Source organism: Podarcis bocagei, assembly GCF_964188305.1.
Source record: "Podarcis bocagei genome assembly, chromosome: 13".
Taxonomy (NCBI): Eukaryota; Metazoa; Chordata; class Lepidosauria; order Squamata; family Lacertidae; genus Podarcis; species Podarcis bocagei.
Window position 1 is genome coordinate 29,363,485 of NC_138138.1, and position 20,024 is coordinate 29,383,508.

At 42.2% G+C, this 20,024-nt stretch overlaps 3 protein-coding genes across 3 annotated transcripts; all 3 read left to right on the top strand.

The window, feature by feature from the left end:
* Positions 1 to 6,046: 6,046 nt before the first annotated feature.
* Positions 6,047 to 8,830, top strand: LOC308570545 (olfactory receptor 13H1-like). Its single transcript, XM_081165454.1, has 2 exons — positions 6,047 to 6,109; positions 7,517 to 8,830. Exon 2 carries the CDS (start codon positions 7,546 to 7,548, stop codon positions 8,479 to 8,481), a length of 936 nt encoding a protein of 311 aa, XP_081021580.1. The 5' UTR covers positions 6,047 to 6,109; positions 7,517 to 7,545; the 3' UTR covers positions 8,482 to 8,830.
* Positions 8,831 to 12,343: 3,513 nt separating this feature from the next.
* Positions 12,344 to 14,447, top strand: LOC308570549 (olfactory receptor 13H1-like; the record flags this gene model as incomplete). The annotated part of the gene is made up of 1 exon (XM_081165456.1): positions 12,344 to 14,447. One exon carries the CDS (start codon positions 12,344 to 12,346, stop codon positions 13,277 to 13,279), a length of 936 nt encoding a protein of 311 aa, XP_081021582.1. The 3' UTR covers positions 13,280 to 14,447.
* A 3,727-nt stretch (positions 14,448 to 18,174) lies between these two features.
* LOC308571668 (olfactory receptor 5V1-like) lies at positions 18,175 to 19,110 on the top strand (the record flags this gene model as incomplete). Its single annotated transcript, XM_081167314.1, has 1 exon — positions 18,175 to 19,110. The coding sequence occupies one exon, from the start codon at positions 18,175 to 18,177 to the stop codon at positions 19,108 to 19,110; it is 936 nt and encodes a 311-aa protein (XP_081023440.1).
* Between the last annotated feature and the right edge of the window lie 914 nt (positions 19,111 to 20,024).

Genomic DNA, 20,024 nt, shown 5'->3' on the forward strand with positions numbered 1-20,024 from the left:
GCCCTAATTCCATTAATTATTTTCTCCCCTATGTCCAGACCTTTGAAAGTTTCCAATAGGAAATTCCATGATACTCTATCAAAAGCTTTCAATCAATAATATGGCCATCTTTTTACTTGGTTTCATTTCCACATACTCCAACAGGTCAATTATTGTTCTTGTATTGTCTTTTATATGTCTATCCGGTAAGAAGCCCGCCTGGTCTCTGCTGATTATTTTGTTTAGAGTCTTTTTAAATCTATTAGCCATCACCCCAGCATAGATTTTATAGTCTAACTATGCAATAGCAATTCACAAAGTTTCACAAAAATGCAATTGGCTGGATCTAGATTTAGGCATATTTAACTCCCATTGAAATCAAGATGTTTGCTTTATTTTAAAAGATTTATATACATGCCTTCATCAGGATTTCCAGGGCAGTTTTAAAAGATAAGAGAGTGGTTTTTTTCTTTATTAAACAGGAATTATATACTGCTTAATTATTAAAAAAAACACCTAAGCAGTTTATAAAGAAAATGACAATGATTTATACATCAGATGTTTAAAACAAGGCAACCTAAACATTTTTCAAAATGCAAGTAAAACCAGCAGTTATTAAAAAAATACATATTAAAATAAAATGACTGTGGGCCTTGGCAGGTGCCTAATGAAGCTTACTGCTCTCGGAATTAGCTCTCAAAATTAGGAGCATTTTCACCATGAGAGACTCTTTTATTTGTCCTTCCAAGCTAAAAACATAGAGAAAAAATAATCCTAAAAAACTCCCTACAAGACTGATGTTTTCTAAATTGGATCCCATCTCTTCCATGCATCTTACCTCCACTGCTGTGTAATCTTCCTGCAAAAAGTAAGAAAACATTTAGTCATGGGAAAGGTTTAAGAACTTTGGATAAAAGTTACTTAAGTTCAGGTTCTCACGTTTGAGCTATATTGAGCCCTTCCTATTCCCCACTGAGCAATTATCTATGAAGCATCTTGGGTTTTAAAAGTTAGAAACCACAGCAGCCTTAGCCCCTGAAGACATTGTGATACCTTGTGGGATCTTACTTATCCATTCCTTTGGTTTATCTTTTAAACTTTTACATAAACTGTTAAATATCCTTTTACATATACAGTTTATGATGCATATCTAAACATTTCATTGGGCTGGATCCAGATTATGTTACTCCTGTGTTATGGAACATTCCCATACATGTCTACTCGGTAGTTAGCCCCACTGAATTCAAGTTAGTCCTAGGAATTAGCTAATGCAGATTAACTAATAACTGAATACTTCAAAATTAATTACACCTGAAAGTACCTTATAATTTCCTGGTGAACTGAACAAGAATTAAATTCCTTTAGCAGTGGAACTTTGGGCAATTTTTAATTCAATGCAATTTAAGTTTTAATTTGTTAAAACTTAAGAAAATTTAATCGGATTTAGCTCTGTGTTTGATTGTGACCATTGTATTTACCATTTAATACGGCCTTGGCCTGACCTGAAGGAGCGTCTCCAGCCCCATCGTTCAGTTCACTGATGTCCAGCTCCAATGGCATTCTGGCGGTTCCTTCACTGTGAAAAATGATGTTACAAGGAACGAGGGAGGGCCTTTTCGGTAGTGGTGCCTGCCCTGTGGAACACCCTCCCAAATAAACAACTATCTGACTTTTATAAGCCATCTGAAGGCAGCCCTGTATCAGGAAATTTTTAATGTCTGATGCTTTACAATTCTTTATATATGCTGTAAGCTGCCTAGAGTGGCTGGTGAAACCCAGCCAGATGGGTGGGGTGGTGGTATTATCATTATTATTATTATTATTATTATTATCATCATCATCATCATCATCTCTCTGAAAAATGATTATTTTTAAGCTTAAAGATCAATTGTTGGGGAAAACAAATAAAACCATTGTTCACATTACACTGTGTGTGTGTGTGTGTGTGTGTTGACGCTTTCTTGATATTCTTAAGTATATTTTGTAATTTAGCAGAGCAGCTAGCAAAATTCTGAAGCCTGAAAAAAAAACCTGCCAAGGACCACGTGGATCATTTGTGAATTGAATTGTGAATTGAACTGGAGCAGGATTAGTTCCTTTTTGGAGGAGGTGAACTTGAACTGGAATGAATTCCTTTTTGGAGGGAAGAATGGGAACCGGAAAAAATTCATTTTAAAAATTAACTTTCCAAGCACTGGTTCAAAGCATGACTCAATCAGGATTCAAGTTTATCTCCTTCAGCATGTGGGTCTTTTGGGGGGGAGCGGTTGGGGTTGTTTTTTCCTATGTCCATGCAGAGGTGGAGCTAGCTGTGCACCCGGGGCGGGGTAAGTGTCCCAGGAGGGGGGCGGGGCGGCGATGTCATCCCCCCTCAGTGATGACACCAGGGGTGGACCACACTCACCACACACCCCTTCCTCCGCCAATGTGTCCATGTGTGATTTCTGCATTGTTACTTGAGCGCCAAAGGAAAATATATGGTGACTGTGGAGATCTTCTCCACCTTAGTCTCCAATATTGCATTACCGGGCTTCATTTTTCTTCCCAAATGCTATATTATCGTTATGAGACTGGATGTAAACACCAGGCAGCTACTGAGAAGTAAAGAATTGTGCTTCTGAGCACAATTCAAAGTGTTGGTGTTGACCTTTAAAGCCCTAAATGGCCTCGGCCCAGTATACCTGAATGAGCGTCTCCACCCCCATCATTCAGCCCAGACACTGAGGTCCACCTCTGAGGGCCTTCTGGTGGTTCCCTCACTGCAAGAAGCAAAGCTACAGGGAACCAGGCAGAGGGCCTTCTCAGTAGTGGCACCCACCCTGTGGAATGCCCTCCCATCAGATGTCAAAGAAATAAACAACTACCTGACATTTAGAAGATATCTGAAGGCAGCCCTGTTCAGGGAAGTTTTCAATGTGTAACATTTTAATGTATTTTTAATCTTTGTTGGAAGCCGCCCAGAGTGGCTGGGGAAACCCAGCCAGACGGGCGGGATACAAATAATAAATTATTATTATTATTATTCACAAAATGATTGCAAGGTATTGTTTAAAATTTAGTTTTGTTTGTATTGTTACAAGTTAAGGTCATTCACAATGTTGCTTGTCCACTGCAACATTAGCTAAGTCCTCTCTTCCAACAAAAAATAACTTGCTCTTAGGCCACCTCCATAGTTTTAATGTCAAGATTGTGTCATGAATTCTGCTCATATTGATCCAGAGCAGAACTCCAGCGTATAGTTAGCAGAGTAAAAAAGACATAGCACTTTGCAGGATTTCCCCAAAATAGACCACAGGCAATTAATATTCCATCCAGCAGAGTTTTACTACTGCTACTGAAGGTAAATGCGCCTAATGGTCACAAATCCATACATTCAGGATTGGTACTGTCCATAAGAAATCCAGTTGCAGCAGACTTAACCTAAACTTACAACAACTTATAGTAAGACTAAAACCTTAACACTAAGCATACTATGTACAGAACACCACACCAGAAGGAAAGAGAAAGATAGAAAGTGAAACTCAGGCTCTTTCTGGCCTTTTATTATAGTCAGCATGACCACGAGTGGAAGAGATAATAGAATCAGTTTAAACCAGCTGTTCAGCTTCTCTGAAGGAAGAACCCAAACATCAGGAACCTTCTGCTTGTTTCTAGGCAGAATAGAAACTTACGTGTCAGCTAGAAACTTCCAGCTTGCACTAGTTTGTATCACACAGGGAAGCTTCCAGAACCCTCTTGAATCAATTAGAATAGGAAAGATCTTTACACGTCAGATCAATACTTTCTTCACCAAAAGATGCACACTGACAGATTGAAGATGCTTTTAAGACTTGGCATAAAATGGCTTCTAGACATAGGCGCCGACTCCATGGGGCTTGAGGGGGCCCGAGCCCCCTCAAAAATTCGTTTGGGGGGGCTCCGCCCCCCCAATAATCTCCGGCGCCCCTCCAGCAGAGCGCCATCACTGCCCCTCCCCCAGCCCAAAATGCACAGGGTCGGGCTGCATGCCTCCTGCCCTCCCTCCCGAGCAAAAGCTCCACCCAATTTCCTTCGGAGCTGATTAATAGGCACAGCACGCTCTCCCCTATTCGCTCACGAGGAGGCGGCGCCACTTTATTTGCATATTCATGAGCTTATTTATTATTCATGAGCTTTCCCGGGCCCCCCCAATATTTTTTATAAGTCCGCGTCCCTGCTTCTAGAGCACATCTTTCAAATCTAGTTAGATCTCTTACAGAAAAATTAACTTGAACAAGCACTTGCTGAAATTGTGCCTTCTGGTACCTACTGCATTACTAAAGCAACATCCAATTCTTTAGCACAGTTGTACGTCATATTAGTTTTCAAAGTATGCCAAAATACAATTACGCTTTGTGTTCGTTTATGGCTTTAGCATTTTAATCCTCTATTTATTGGTGATGGCATGTATTCATTTTGATACTTTAGTCTGGATTCTAATTTCTGTTGGTTAAAATAATAAACCAACTTATTCCTTTCGTGAAGTAATAGTTGTATTTATACCATGTTGAAATGTGTTAAGTATGAAAAGCAGTTGTGATTGTGAGTTTATGTACCTCTGGAAACATAATAGCAACCTCAAGCAACTGCATGAGAAACAAAATGAATTAAAAAATAATAATAAAATAAGAAATGCACAGTGATTGAGGAAGACAATAATTATAGTTTTCTATAACTTGGGGTTGTCTTAAACTAAGTTCTCCTCAGAGTAGACTGATTGAAAATAATGTACCTAGATTAATGATCGGCATTCATTTCAATAGGTCTATTCTGAAAATGATTAATATTGGTCACAACCTATGGTACCCAATGGGCATGATCAGAACCTTAACAAAAATGACATAATGACTGAGAAGGTCTTTCCCAGAATGCCACTAGAACTTGTGTCATTCTGGGGCACTGGAGATAGTGGTGGGAAGCCACATACCCTACCCCAAGATAAAGCAGAATTTGATTTGATTCTGAATGAATAAAATTGGATGAAAATCCCTACTGTTATACTTTTTAAGAGGATGACTCCAATATTAGGTTTCCAATATACCCCTTCTCTACTCCTCTGTGTCCTCCTCTTCATTTGTCTGTGTATTTTCTTTAAATCGTTTTTCAGTTTTACAACAAACATACAAGTTTAATTACAGAAGAAAGAAAGAAAACAAACCTACAATTTGATTATATTTCCTCTCTTTGGCTCCTTAAATTTTATCTTTACTGCTACATATCCAAATTAATTCCTTATTAATTTGTTTTTCTCCTAAAAATTCTATTTCATTTATATCTTAACTGCTCAGTTTATGCTAAGCCTGCTAATGATTTAAGTTGTTCACAATAATTTTTCAAATAGTCCACAAATTTCCCCATTCTTTACTGAATTTTTTTCTTCCTGTTTCCTTATGTGAGTTTAGCCATCCCTGCATAGTACATCAATTTCATCTGCCAATCCTCCTTGGTTGGGACTGTTTCTTATTTCCATCTTTGTGCATAAATCACGCATTTGCAAACTCGGCCCTCCAGATGTTTTTGGCCTACAACTTCCATGATCCCTAGTTAGCAGGACCAGTGGTCAAGGATGATGGGAATTGTAGTCCCAAAACATCTGCAGGGCCGTGTTTGCCTGTGCCTAGCATAAATTGTCTGGGCAGCTGTTGTTGCATAAATAAACAGTTTTTTCCTGATCTTTGGGTACATTTGTCACTGAGGAGGGGGGAAAAATTTAATTGCTAATGTGCAAGTGCTCTCTAATGAACTACAGTACAGAGTGGATTATCTCCCTGTGGATAAGATGACAATCCTGGAAAGTGACCAAGTTAGAGAATGTTTTTATCTAAACCTTGAATGAATCAGGAGTTTTTCGTCAGTTGTGAAAACTACCACAAACATGTCCTGTTCCTGGCTGCAGCTTCTTTCTTCCCTCACCCTAGATGGAGGCAATGCATTTTTTAAATTTCATTGATCTATGGGATAGTTGTGGACTTATTTAAAATGCCCAGACTATGGCACACAGTATCCTATTCTCTAATATTTGTAGGTAATTTGCATTTCTTTCATTTTTCACAACTGAGGGAAAATTTGTGAACGGGTGCCAAAAACTCTGGAAGATTAAGGCATTGCTATGGTGAGTTACTGTCTTTCCTGTTCCTTCTAAGGATGTTAAATGAGAATTTAGGACAGAACCAGTTATTACTTTGTCTCCTGTAATAATATAATAAATGTTTTGATAGATCAGGCCAATGGTCCATCTCGTCCGATCCTCTTTTTTTCAAACAATGGTCACCCCTCATGGACCTCCTCCCTGATGCCACCATGAAACTGATGGCATTTCCCTTGCCTTGTAATTTGTCCTCAGCATCTGGTATACAGAGTCATACCTCCTCTGCATGTTGATGTTTCATTTTTATCTATCCTGGCTTACAGTTGGGGATACTTTGATTCACTGTGGGGGGTTTATTTCCTAATTCCCTTTTATTTTATTTTTTAGATATAGTTTTTATTAGATTTTTCTAATTTACATTTCAAAATATTCATTTAAACAAGCTTAAATCAATGACTTCCCTTCTTCTCTTTCTGTGGTTCATTTTGCATACCGTACATCCCTGCATATTTTAAATGAACTAAACCATTCAGTAATCCATTGTTACACCATCCAAACTTGTTTACACTGTTGAATTTATCTTAATGCTACCAGTGTTTTTAAATGTACACAATTTTCACCCATATAATCAGGAAACAGTTTCCAGTCTTCTTTCAATGAATATTCTTCTTGTTCTCTTATTTTCTAGCTCCCTTTTAAAGTAGTCTAATGGCCATTGTGTCGCCTTGTGACAATAAGATTATACACGTTAATTATGTTTTTCATGGTGGTGGGGTGTTAGAGGACTTCCTTTCCTTTGTTGTAAATATACTGAGTTCAATCTGAATTCAAGTTCCAATCGTAATTCTATCTGATCAGACAGATGTAAATCGCTGGAGAAGTGCAGTCTGACTAAGTTGCATTTTCCAGACTTCTGCTCACGTTATGATTAATATAAGTTTCATGGATTTCAGTGCTAGTTTCAGAGGTATGTATGTATGGGCTGATGATACAATGAGCTACCCACAGTGGGCTACATTAAAAAACACAATAATTGTATGTACTGTGTGTGTGTGTGATGGGTCTACTATAAGCATGACTAAATCTGGTTGTATTGTTGTGTGGGAGGGGGTGGGGTTTTTTGATGCTGCCTCTCATTTTGTGTCTCCTACACAATTACTCATTGCATTCCTTCTGCCTTCTCAAGCTCTTAATGAAATTTGATGGCTTCCAAGACTCATTCCCCACTCCCTGACTTCTTCAACTCCCCCTCCTTGCAGTTTTTAGTTTGCTTCTAATATTGTGGGGTTTTCCTGATTCTTATTTTCCTCATTACTGCTTAGCAGCCTTGAGGCTTCAGCAATAATACAAGATGTAAGCCTCAATATAAATTAATGCAGCACTCTTGGGTCAGGTGAGGCTATTTACTTCCAATCTGTTTTCCTGTTTCAGTTCCAGCTAAGCTCTTAGAGGGAGATAACATGGGCAGAAGAGAGAATGAGACTACCATGACCGAATTCATCCTGCTGGGCCTCTCTAGTAACCCTCAGACGAAGATCGCCCTATTTGGCCTCTTTCTCCTCATCTATCTCATCACTGTGGTGGGCAACGGTCTCCTCCTCTTGCTTGCTGTGGTGGACCCCCGCCTGCATACCCCCATGTACTTCTTCCTTGGCAACCTGTCTTTCCTTGACATCTGCTATACTACCAGCACCATCCCCCAGATGTTGGCTCATTGCCTGTCAGCCAAGACCACCATTTCCCATTCTGGCTGTTACGCCCAAATGTACATCTCCCTCTTCTTGGGGACGACAGAATGCCTCCTGCTGGCGATGATGTCCTATGACCGCTGGGTGGCTGTTTGCAACCCCCTGCGCTATAATATCATCATGAGCAATAAGGTTTGCATTGCTATGGCAACCATTTCATGGGGCAGCTCCTTCCTGCTGATCCTGGTACCTTCTGTCACCTCACAGGCCTCTCTATGTGGTCATAATGTTCTCAACCACTTTTCGTGTGAGGTCCAGGCTATGCTCAAGTTGGCCTGCTCAGACACTAGTGGAAACCAGGTGACAATGTTTGCCACCAGTATCCTTACTCTGCTTCTTCCCTTCGGCTTCATCTTGGTCACCTACGCCCGTATTATCACCACCGTGTTGAAAATGCAATCCACAGAGAACAGGGCCAAAGCCTTCTCAACCTGTAGTTCACATCTCATGGTGGTCACCATATTCTATGGAACAGCCATGTCAATGTACTTACAGCCTCAAACCAAGACATCCTCAGATCTAGACAAATACATTGCTATATTCTATGGCACCATCACACCCATGCTGAATCCACTGATCTATAGCTTAAGGAACAAGGATGTGAAACAAGCTTTCCAGAAAGTGACAGGGAGGAAGAGAGACCTATGATACCTACCAGCCACCTCCCTTTAATATCAGAAATGCTGGCCTTTTCTTTTGATGTATATTTTTGTATAGGTGCACATTTGTACTGGTCCCCGCAAGTGTCTTTTCAACTAATACTTTTGTGTCTAGAAAAACCTATAATTTGTCACCTAAAGTCTTGCAAAATAGGAAAGCGAGGTTTAAGGATAGTGAAATAATGAAACACAAAAATTTCTGATGTCGAGCACTGACTTTCTAGCTTGGGAATTCAGCTGTTGTGGAATTTTGAATGTTTGCCCTGGAGAAATGTAGTCACAGCATGAAGAACCTGAGCAAACAAATTCTAGAAGAGAACCTGTTTTAGTCTGCCAGAACAAAAACATCAAAGACTCCTGTGGCACTTTAGCTGATTTCTTCTTAGGTTTCCATATATTCCTTCATTTTCAGATGTCTGATGATATGAGCTAAAGTCCATTAAAGATTATGCCACAGGTCTGCACTTATCTGGCCCATGTCCACGCACTTTCCATTTTTTGTCCCTCCACATTCCCCAGGAAAACCCAGTCTCTACTGCTGAATTGGAACAAACAGCAATTTGGGTTTTCCTCAAATTGCCACTTGCTCCAATTCAGTGTCAAAGAGCGGGTTTTCATGGGGAAAGTGGTGGGGCAAAAATAAATACCGTATTTTTTGCTCCATAAGACTCACCTTTTCCCTCCAAAAAATTAAGGGGAAATGTGTGTGTGTCTTATGGAGCGAATGCAGGCTGCGCAGGCTATCCCAGAAGCTAGAACAGCAAGAGGTATCACTGCTTTCGCTGTGCAGCGATCCCTCTTCTTGTTCTGGCTTCTGAGATTCAGAATATTTTTTTTTCTTGTTTTCCTCCTCCAAAAACTAGGTGCGTCTTATGGTCTGGTGCATCTTATACAGCGAAAAATGCAGCACATGCTTGGACATGGACTGGAAAGCCCAATTCTGTGCCTGGAAATGCAGCACAAAGGCAAGTGTTATGGAAACACAATTGTCTCAATTCAGCAGCTCCCTCAGAATCCCAGAATTATAGAGTTGGAAGGGACTCTGAGGATCACCTAGTCCAACACCTACAATGCAGGAATAGGCAGTGGTCCCATAGGGGGATCAAACCTGCAACCCTGGCGTCATCAGCACCACGATCTAATCAACTGAGCTGTGCAGCTTCCACAAGCAGAAGGTCCAGAATAGAGCTATGGGTGAGCCAGAAAACATGTCCCACACAACTCTGCATGCAATGCCATTTCCTGATGTTGAAATGAAGATGGCATCCCTGGCTTATGTGCTGCCCTGTGTAACCTAAAGATCTGGAACTAGGAAGCAAGATTTTGAAATCCTGGCATGAAATCAAAACATGTTTTGAAATGTGTGGAACCAGATGTGCACAGTCGTGTTTATTAGGTTTTCAATATCTTAAATAAAAATGTTGCACGCCTCTGCAAATGTGTCAGTCTCTCCTTTTCCCTCTGAGCTCTTTTTGCCATGTGAGCAGAAAGAACCAAAGTGTAAACCAGGCATTTGCAAACTTGGCCCGCCAGATGTTTTTGACCTACAACTCCCATGATCCCTAGCTAGCAAGACCAGTGGTCAGGGATGATGGGTATTGTAGTCCCAAAACATCTGGAGGGCTGAGTTTGCCTGTGCTTAGCATAAATCACGTGGGCAGCTGTTGTTGCATACATAAACAGTTTTTTCCTGATCTTTGGGTACATTTGTCACTGAGGAGAAAGAAAAAACTATTTAATTGCTAATGTGCAAGTCCTCCCTAATGAACTACAGTACAGAGTGGGTTATCTCCCTGTGGATAAGAGACAGTCCTGGAAAATGACCAAGTTAGAGAATGTTGTTATCTAAACCTTCACGAATCAGGGGTTTTTCGTCAGTTGTGAAAACTACCGTAAACATGTCCTGTTCCTGGCTGCAGTTTCTCTCTCCCCCCACCCTAGATGGAGACAATGCATCTTTTTAATTTTATTGATCTATGGGATAGTTGTGGACTTATTTAAAATGCTCAGACTATGGCACACAGTATCCTATTCTCTAATATTTGTAGGTAATTTTCATGTCTTTCATTTTTCACAAGTGAGGGAAAATTTGTGAACGGGTGCCAAAAACTCTGGAAGATTAAGGCATTGCTATGGTGAGTTACTGTCTTTCCTTTTCCTTCTAAGGATGTTAAATGAGAATTTAGGACAAGATCAGTTATTACTTTGTCTCCTGTAATAATATAATAAATGTCTTGATAGATCAGACTAGCGGTCCATCTCGTCTGATACTCTTTGTTTCAAACAATGGTCACCCGTCATGGACCTCCTCCCTGATGCCACCATGAAACTGATGGCATTTCCCTTGCCCTTGTAATTTGTCCTCAGCATGTGGTATACAGAGTCATACCTCCTCTGCATGTTGATGTTTCATTTTTATCTATTCTAGCTTATAGTTGGGGATACTTTGATCCACAGTGTGTGGGGAGGTTTCTAATGTAATTCCCTATTTTATTTTTTATATATATAGTTTTTGTTAGATTTTTCTAATTTACATTTCAAAATATTCATTTAAACAAGCTTAAATCAATGACTTCCCTTCCTCTCTTTCTGTGGTTCATTTTGCATACCGTACATCCCTGCATATTTTAAATGAACTAAACCATTCAGCAATCCATTGTTACACCATCAAAACTTGTTTACACTGTTGAATTTATCTTAATGCTACCAGTGTTTTTAAATGTACACAATTTTCACCCATATAATCAGGAAACAGTTTCCAGTCTTCTTTCAATGAATATTCTTCTTGTTCTCTTATTTTCTAGCTCCCTTTTAAAGTAGTCTAATGGCCATTGTGTCGCCTTGTGACAATAAAATTATACACGTTAATTATGTTTTTCATGGTGGTGGGGTGTTAGCGGACTTCATTTCCTTTGTTGTAAATATACTGAGTTCAATCTGAATTCAAGTTGTAATCCTAATTCTATCTGATCAGACAGAAGTAAATCGCTGGAGAAGTGCAGTCTAAGTTGCATTTTCCAGACTTCTGCTCACATTATGACTAATATAAGTTCCATGGATTTCAGTGCTAGTTTCAGATGTATGTATGCATGGGCTGATGAAACTGTGAGCTGCCCCCAGTGGACAACATTAAAAACAACAACAACAGTAATTGTATGGTGTGTGTGTGTGTGTGTGTGTGTGTGTGTGTGTGTGTGTGTGTGTGTATATAAAATGGGTCTACTATAATCATGACTAAATCTGGATTGTTTTGTTGAGTGGGTGGTGGTGGGGTTTTTTTGATGCTGCCTCTCACTTTTGTGTCTCCTACACAATTACTCATTGCATCCCTTCTGCTCTTCTCAAGCTTTTACTGAAATTTGATGGCTTCCAAGACTCATTCCCCTCTTCCCACTCCCTGACTTCTTCAACTCCCACTCCTTGCAGTTTTTAGTTTGCTTCTGCCAACCTAGCAGTTCGAAAGCACGTCAATGTGTAAGTAGATAAATAGGTACCACTCCGGAGGGAAGGTAAACGGCGTTTCCATGCACTGCTCTGGTTCGCCAGAAGCAGCTTAGTCATGCTGGCCACATGACCTGGAAGCTGTACGCCGGCTCCCTCGGCCAATAAAGTGAGATGAGCGCCGCAAGCCCAGAGTCGGCCACAACTGGACTTAATGGTGCTTAATATTGTGGATGGTTTTCCTGATTCTTATTTTCCTCATTATTGCTTAGCAGCCTTGAGGCTTCAGTAATAATACAAGATGTAAGCCTCAATATAAATTAATGCAGCACTCTTGGGTCAGGTGAGGCTATTTACTTCCAATCTGTTTTCCTGTTTCAGTTCCAGCTAAGCTCTTAGAGGTAGATAACATGGGCAGAAGAGAGAATGAGACTACCACGACAGAATTCATCCTGCTGGGCCTCTCTAGTAACCCTCAGACGAAGATCGCCCTCTTTGGCCTCTTTCTCCTCATCTACCTCATCACTGTGGTGGGCAACGGTCTCCTCCTCTTGCTTGCTGTGGTGGACCCCCGCCTGCACACCCCCATGTACTTCTTCCTTGGCAACCTGTCTTTCCTTGACATCTGCTATACTACCAGCACCATCCCCCAGATGTTGGCTCATTGCCTGTCAGCCAAGACCACCATTTCCCATTCTGGCTGTTACGCCCAAATGTACATCTCCCTCTTCTTGGGGATGACAGAATGCCTCCTGCTGGCAATGATGTCCTACGACCGCTGGGTGGCTGTTTGCAACCCCCTGCGCTATAATATCATCATGAGCAATAAGGTTTGCACTGCTATGGCAACCATTTCATGGGGCAGCTCCTTCCTGCTGATCCTGGTACCTTCTCTCACCTCACAGGTCTCTCTATGTGGGCATAATATTATCAACCACTTTCTGTGTGAGGTCCAGGTTATGCTCAAGTTGGCCTGCTCAGATACTAGTGGAAACCAGGTGTCAATGTTTGCCACCAGTATCCTTACTCTGCTTCTTCCCTTCGGCTTCATCTTGGTCACCTATGCCCGTATTATCACCACTGTGTTGAAAATGCAATCTACAGAGAACCGGGCCAAAGCCTTCTCAACCTGTAGTTCACATCTCATGGTGGTCACCATATTCTATGGAACAGCCATGTCAATGTACTTACAGCCTCAAACCAAGACATCCTCAGATCTAGACAAATACGTTGCCATATTCTATGTCACCATCACACCCATGTTGAATCCACTGATCTATAGCTTAAGGAATAAGGATGTGAAACAAGCTTTCAGGAAAGTGGCAGGGAGGAAGAGAGACCTCTGATACCTACCAGCCTCCTCCCTTTAATATCAGAAATGCTGGCCTTTTCTTTTTTCTTTTTTTCTGTTTTATTAAATTTGCTTAGGTGGCCTTTTCTTTTGATGTATATTTTTGTATAGGTGCACATTTGTACTGGTCCCCGCAAGTGTCTTTTCAACTAATACTTTTGTGTCTAGAAAAACCTATAATTTGTCACCTAAAGTCTTGAAAAATACGGAAGCGAGGTTTATGGATAGTGAAATAACGAAACACAAACATTTCTGATGTCGAGCGCTGACTTTTGAGCTTGGCAATTCAGCTGCTATGGAATTTTGAATGTTTGCCCTGGAGAAATGTAGTCACAGCATGAAGGACCTGAGCAAACAAATTCTAGAAGGGAACCTGTTTTAGTCTGCCAGAACAAAAACATCAAAGACTCCTGTGGCACTTTAGCTGATTTCTTCTTAGGTTTCCATATATTCCTTCATTTTCAGATGTCTTATGATATGGGCTAAAGTCCATTAAAGATTATGCCACAGGTCTGCACTTCCCTGGCCCATGTCCATTCACTTTCCATTTTTTGTCCCTCCACATTCCCCAGGAAAACCCAGTCTCTACTGCTGAATTGGAACAAACAGCAATTCGGGTTTTCCACAAATTGCCATTTGCTCCAATTCAGTGTCTAAGAGCGGGTTTTCATGGGGAAAGTGGTGGGGCAAAAATAAATAAATGCTTGGACATGGACTGGAAAGCCCAAATCTGTGCCTAGAAATGCAGCACAAAGGCAAGTGTTATGGAAACACAATTGTCTCAATTCAGCAGCTCCCTCAGAATCCCAGAATTGTAGAGTTGGAAGGGACTCTGAGGATCACCTAGTCCAACCCCTACAATGCAGGAATAGGCAGTGGTCCAATAGGGGGATCAAACCTGCAACCTGGGTGTCATCAGCACCACAATCTAACCAACTGAGCTGTGCAGCTTCCACAAGCAGAAGGTCCAGAATAGAGCTATGGGTGAGCCGGAGGACATGTCCCACCCAACTTTGCATGCAATGCCATTTCCTGATGTTGAAATGAAGATGGCATCCCTGGCTTATGTGCTGCCCTGTGTAACCTAAAGATCTGGAACTGGGAAGCAAGATTTTGAAATCCTGGCATGAAATCAAAACATGTTTTGAAATGTGTGGAACCAGTTGTGCACAGTGAAGTTTATTTGGTTTTCAATATCTTAAATAAAAATGTTGCACGCCTCTGCAAATGTGTCAGTCTCTCTTTTTCCCTCTGAGCTCTTTTTGCTATGTGAACAGGGAAAACAAAAGTGTAAACCAGGCATTTGCAAACTTGGCCCACCAGATGTTTTTGACCTACAACTCCCATGATCCCTAGCTAGCAGGACCAGTGGTCAGGGATGATGGGAACTGTAGTCCCAAAACAAATGGAGGGCCGAGTTTGCCTATGCCTGGTGTAAACTCTTCCTAGGAGAAAAGTCTACCCTCCCAGTAACCTTTTCCTTGGGAACTGGAAAGGGAAATATTACCATTTCCCTCTCTTGTGCACACATACGCAGATAAAGGGAGAAAGACATTTGAGTTTAACAAGGGATTTCTCTGTGTTAAGAATATTTAAAAGGTCCCACAGACTTTTATTCTAATGCTTCACTCACTTGCTGCACAATTCTGTGTTTTTAAACTTTGCTGCAGGCTCTCTCTTGCTGGAGCGTATGTTTAGCCCCGCACTTTAGATCTAGGGATCAAGCCAATTCTCCCAACTGGAAGGTTTATATCTATTTTTCTCCCCACAAAACGGGAGTCAGATTGTCTGATATTGCCTGCTCAAAGCAGTTTATGCCCAGATGCCGATTCACATCTGTTTATCTTCCACAATGTTGCGGAATAGTCTGATGCTTTCAAGCCATTCATTGGGCAACACCAGTGGCAATGATTTTCAAAATGGATCTGATGCAGGAACAGTGAACTGTGATGGACTTTTGGAGTACTGAAGTTGTGCCTCCACCTATGCTCATCCTGTCTATCTGTAAATAAATGCAAATATTACAAAATGGCAATAAGCCTCCTTTCAAAGGAAACCAAACTCAAGTAAGTGCTATTGCACATGGAGAAATGTAACAGTACAGTCTGTATCCTGTGCAGTCTGCTTTATTGTGTTTTTAATATTTTGGGGGGAGCTGCCCAGAGTGGCTGGGGCAACCTAGTCAGATGGCCGGCATATAAATATTATTATTATTATTATTATTATTATTATTATTATTATTATTATTATTATTATTATTCACTGTAAGAATAGGCTGTCCTGGGCTGATCTTGAAGTCTTCTGGGTCCAATCAAGGAACATAATGCTCAAGGGGGACGGAACTTCTTATAGCAAGTAAACAATTCTCTAAGAATACCAATTCCTTTGAGTTAATCAATCCCAAAGGCATTGAGATATGTTTGCTCCTCAGATCTGCAGCAAATACACTGGGATATTTTTAAAAATGCTTTGTGTATTCAAAGAACTAAGATATACATGGGCTTATTCATGGGGTGTGATGGGCGTTTACTGGAGATAATACAAAAGAGCCCCTTCTGCACTGGTAAATATATTTATGGTCCTTAATGCAACTTGTTTCCCGGCTCCCTGTCCATCTGTTGGTCTACCTACCTATTCATCTCTTGTTCTCACTCTCGGCTTTGCATCTTCATTTTGTTGTCACTGCTTAGGATGGAGCTCAGTCTAACCACATCCCAAGGGCACCATGTTGGCTACTTCTGTAATGCAACATACTTTTGTGTTTTGAGGTGAGACTCTAGATAATGTTTTGTGGGTTGTTAGGATGATCTAGGGCTGGGAGAAACTCTGGCCAGGAATCCTTGAGTGCTGTTGTCTGTGTGAGCTCTGTGGCCCACTGGCCAGTCTCAGCAGAAGGCAGATTCATATGTTCCTATCTACCTGTCAGAGTAAATACTTTACTAACATGGGCCATTGACCTCACTCAACTTAAAGCAGCTTCAAGCAAGCCTGAGTCTATAAATGTGAAGGCAATTGAAGCCAGGCAAGTCAATGGGGCAAAGATCACATAGAACTGTTTTAACTAAATTGGTTTGCAGACTCAAAAGAAGAAGAAGAAGAAGAAGAGTTTGGATTTGATATCCCGCCTTTCACTCCCTTTAAGGAGTCTCAAAGCGGCTAACATTCTCCTTTCCCTTCCTCCCCCACAACAAACACTCTGTGAGGTGAGTGGGGCTGAGAGACTTCAAAGAAGTGTGACTGGCCCAAGGTCACCCAGCAGCTGCATGTGGAGGAGCGGAGACGCGAACCCGGTTCCCCAGATTACGAGACTACCACTCTTAACCACTACACCACACTGGCATTGCAACCTTGAATTCAGAGTAGCTGAAAATCACACAGGAAGATTCATCTGGAACAGTGATTGCCAGCATCTCTCTTGCTGTCAATTGCCTTGCTTCACTGGTCTTCCAACAAATTTAGTTTAGGATTGTCTTCTCTGATTTTGCTGTGATTGTAGCATCTATAAACACCAAGCAGAGGAAATGGATGGGGGAAAGGCTGGAAATTTTTTTATATTCCTCTTTGATCCCTTAGGCAACTTTACTGTTGCCCACCAAGAACGATAGCCCGCTTCCAAAACTCTGACATGAGTCCACTGACTAAACTGGGCACTGTGGAATGTATTGACTTCACAGCTTGTTCCTCAGCTTTCCTCCCATCTCTATCTTGGAAAAAAGAAAAGAAAACCCATGAACGTTGCTTGTACTCAAAATTCAAGTGCCTGAGATAGGGTGGGGAATGGAGCTCATTCCCATCCAGTTTGCAAGCATTTCCCCACCTGAAGCAGTGCTTACTCACTACAAGAAATGCTTTTATTTTTTTAAATGGCTGTTGATAAAACTGGGCTATCCCAGTTCCCCTCAGAAAAACCCTTTGAGGCAGCTTAGGCTGAAAGACTGCCTACAGTCACTGTTACTAAACTTCATGGTCAAACAAATATTTGAGCCAAGGTCCCAGGTGTCCAATATGACACATCCTGCATCTCAGAGAGTTGTGTTATGTTAATCCTACTTGGAGGGCACCAGATTGGCTTTCCTAGCCCTGCACTGTAGGATTCATGCAGCTTTGTCAATAGAGCAGAAGTATGAAGTGAAGCAGAGACTGCAAAGCTAACAGAGGAAGCAAAGGATGAGAAATCTCTGCTGTGATGCACACTGGTGAGGCAGCAGCAGTTGAAGTGAGGTTTAGGAAGGAGAGAGAAGAGGAAGTCACTAACAAACCGGTAGAGATGGCAGAGCAGCTTGCCTCAACCAGGCTTGCCCCACATCTGCAGATGTCATGGGACTCCAACTCCCATCAGACCCAGCCAGCATGGCCGATGGTCATTGAAGATGGGAGCTATAATCCAGCAACATCTTCAGGGCATCTAGTGGACAAAGGCTGGGCTTGAATCACAAGCTGCAAAAGAAGAAAAAGAGGGAAAGAAAGAAACAGATGCTGAAGGTGCAAGGGAGAGACAGAGAGACAGAAATGAATAATTGGGTATCTTATAGATCAGGAAACAAATAGGGAGGAAAGGGCAGATTACATAGAATCAGAATTGTAGAGTCAGAAGGGACCACGTGGGTCATCTAGTCCAACTCCCTGCAATACAGGATATATATTTTTTTGCCCAAGGTGGGGCTCAATCCCAAGACGAAGAGATTAAGAGTCTCATGCTCTACCCCTTGAGCTATCCCAGCTCTTGCTGTAACTCATGGTGTGCTTGGGAGATCACAGATGAAATAAATACAACCAAGTGAATGGGGCTTTGTGTGTGCTGGGAATAAGCATGATTTTCAGTTATGGGTGTGGTCCCTCCGTTTGGTCTTCTAAATCTCTCCCACATTTCAGGTACAGGAGGTGAGGCAGATGGGAAACCAAACCGCGACAACATCATTTGTGTTCCTGGGCTTCTCCAGCTTCCCGGAACCCCAAGCCCTGTTCTTCCTCCTGTTTCTGACCATGTATATCACCACCTTGCTGGGCAATGCTCTTATCCTGGTGACCGCAGGGCTAGATTCTGGCCTTCGTACGCCCATGTACTATTTCATCCAGCACCTGTCGTTCCTGGACATTTGCTATTCCTCCGTCACTCTGCCCCACATGCTCAAGAATCTGTTGGCGGAGACAAAGACCATCTCTATCCTGGGCTGCTTGGCTCAGCTTTACTTCTTGGTGACTTTTGTAGGGGTTGAGTGCCTCCTCCTGGCCGTGATGGCGTATGACCGATACGTCGCCATCTGCCACCCACTTACGTACACCATCTTCATGAACAGAAAGCTGTGTACCCAGCTGGTGGCAGCCTCCTGGGCCTGCGGCTTCCTCAATTCAGTCCTGCACACGGCCATGACCGCTCTCCTGCCCTTCTGTGCCTCTCACAACCTGGACCATTTGTTCTGCGACGTCCCCCAGCTACTCAAGCTGTCTTGCGCGGACACATTCCCCAACCAAATCACCTTGCTGGCAGTCACCCTGCTGCTCGGCGTCAGTCCTTTCCTTTGCATCGTGGTTTCCTACGTCCACATCGTGGCGGCCATCTTGAGAATCCGTACCAACCGAGGCCGCCGCAAGGCGTTCTCCACCTGCACTTCGCACCTCACAGTGGTCACCTTATTCTATGTCACCTGCATGTTCAATTATAACAGGCCCAGTGCCAGCCGTTCTGTATATTTTGACACTTTGGCAACTGTGCTCTACAATGTTGTGACGCCAATGCTCAACCCTATCATATATTGCCTGAGGAACAAAGAAGTGAAGGATGCCATGAGGCGCTTACTGCACCCCAAGACACCGTCCTCTTTCTAGCACCAGCTATTAGCCAAAATTCCTGATTTTGGAGACAACTATACAGTATATGCTTCCTGTCGACACACACACAGGGGCTCCAACTTCGGAACAAGCAAGTAGGTGGGCCACTGGCATGATCCAACAAGGATATTCTTGTGTGGTTATGGTTCAGGGGACTCCTGTCTACCAGCCTTCAGGTTCAGTCGTCTCTTGCATCACCAACATTACCTACCCTCCAACATTTCTCCAAGAAAAATAGGAGAACGTTGATGAAAATAGGAACGTCTTATCAGTGTCAGTTGGGAACTCAGGCTTCCTTCCTAGCTGATGACTCTGTAGTCTCCGACTTGCTGTCTTTGTCACTGCTGGACTCCAGGACTCCATGATGCCATATGCCAATGTGTGTATTATAATAATAATTTTATTATCTGTACCCCGCCCATCTGACTGGGTTGCCCCAGCCACTTTGGGTGGCGCCCAACACATATAAAAACATAATAAAACATTACACATTAAAAGGCTTCCTTATATAGGGCTGGGAATCAGTGCTTGGTTTAGGATAAGGGTGGAATGCCATCCTAATTCTCTTCAGGAAGAGGTTCCTTTTCAGGGGGATGTAACACTTCAGACCTAACCTTGCCACACCCACACACCCACACCAAAGTCATCCCACTTCCCCCCAAACCACCCTTTTGTTCTTTTACATTGAACAATGTCCTTAGTGACAAGTCAGATGTGAATAGAGCCCAACGAAAAGACTTAAGTACAGTGGTGCCCCGCAAGACGAATGCCTCGCAAGACGGAAAACCCGCTAGACGAAAGGATTTTCCGTTTTGGAGGTGCTTCGCAAAACGAATCTCCTATGGGCTTGCTTCGCAAGACGACAATGTCTTGCGAGTTTCTGCTGGTTTTTTTTCCTTCCCCCCCCTTTT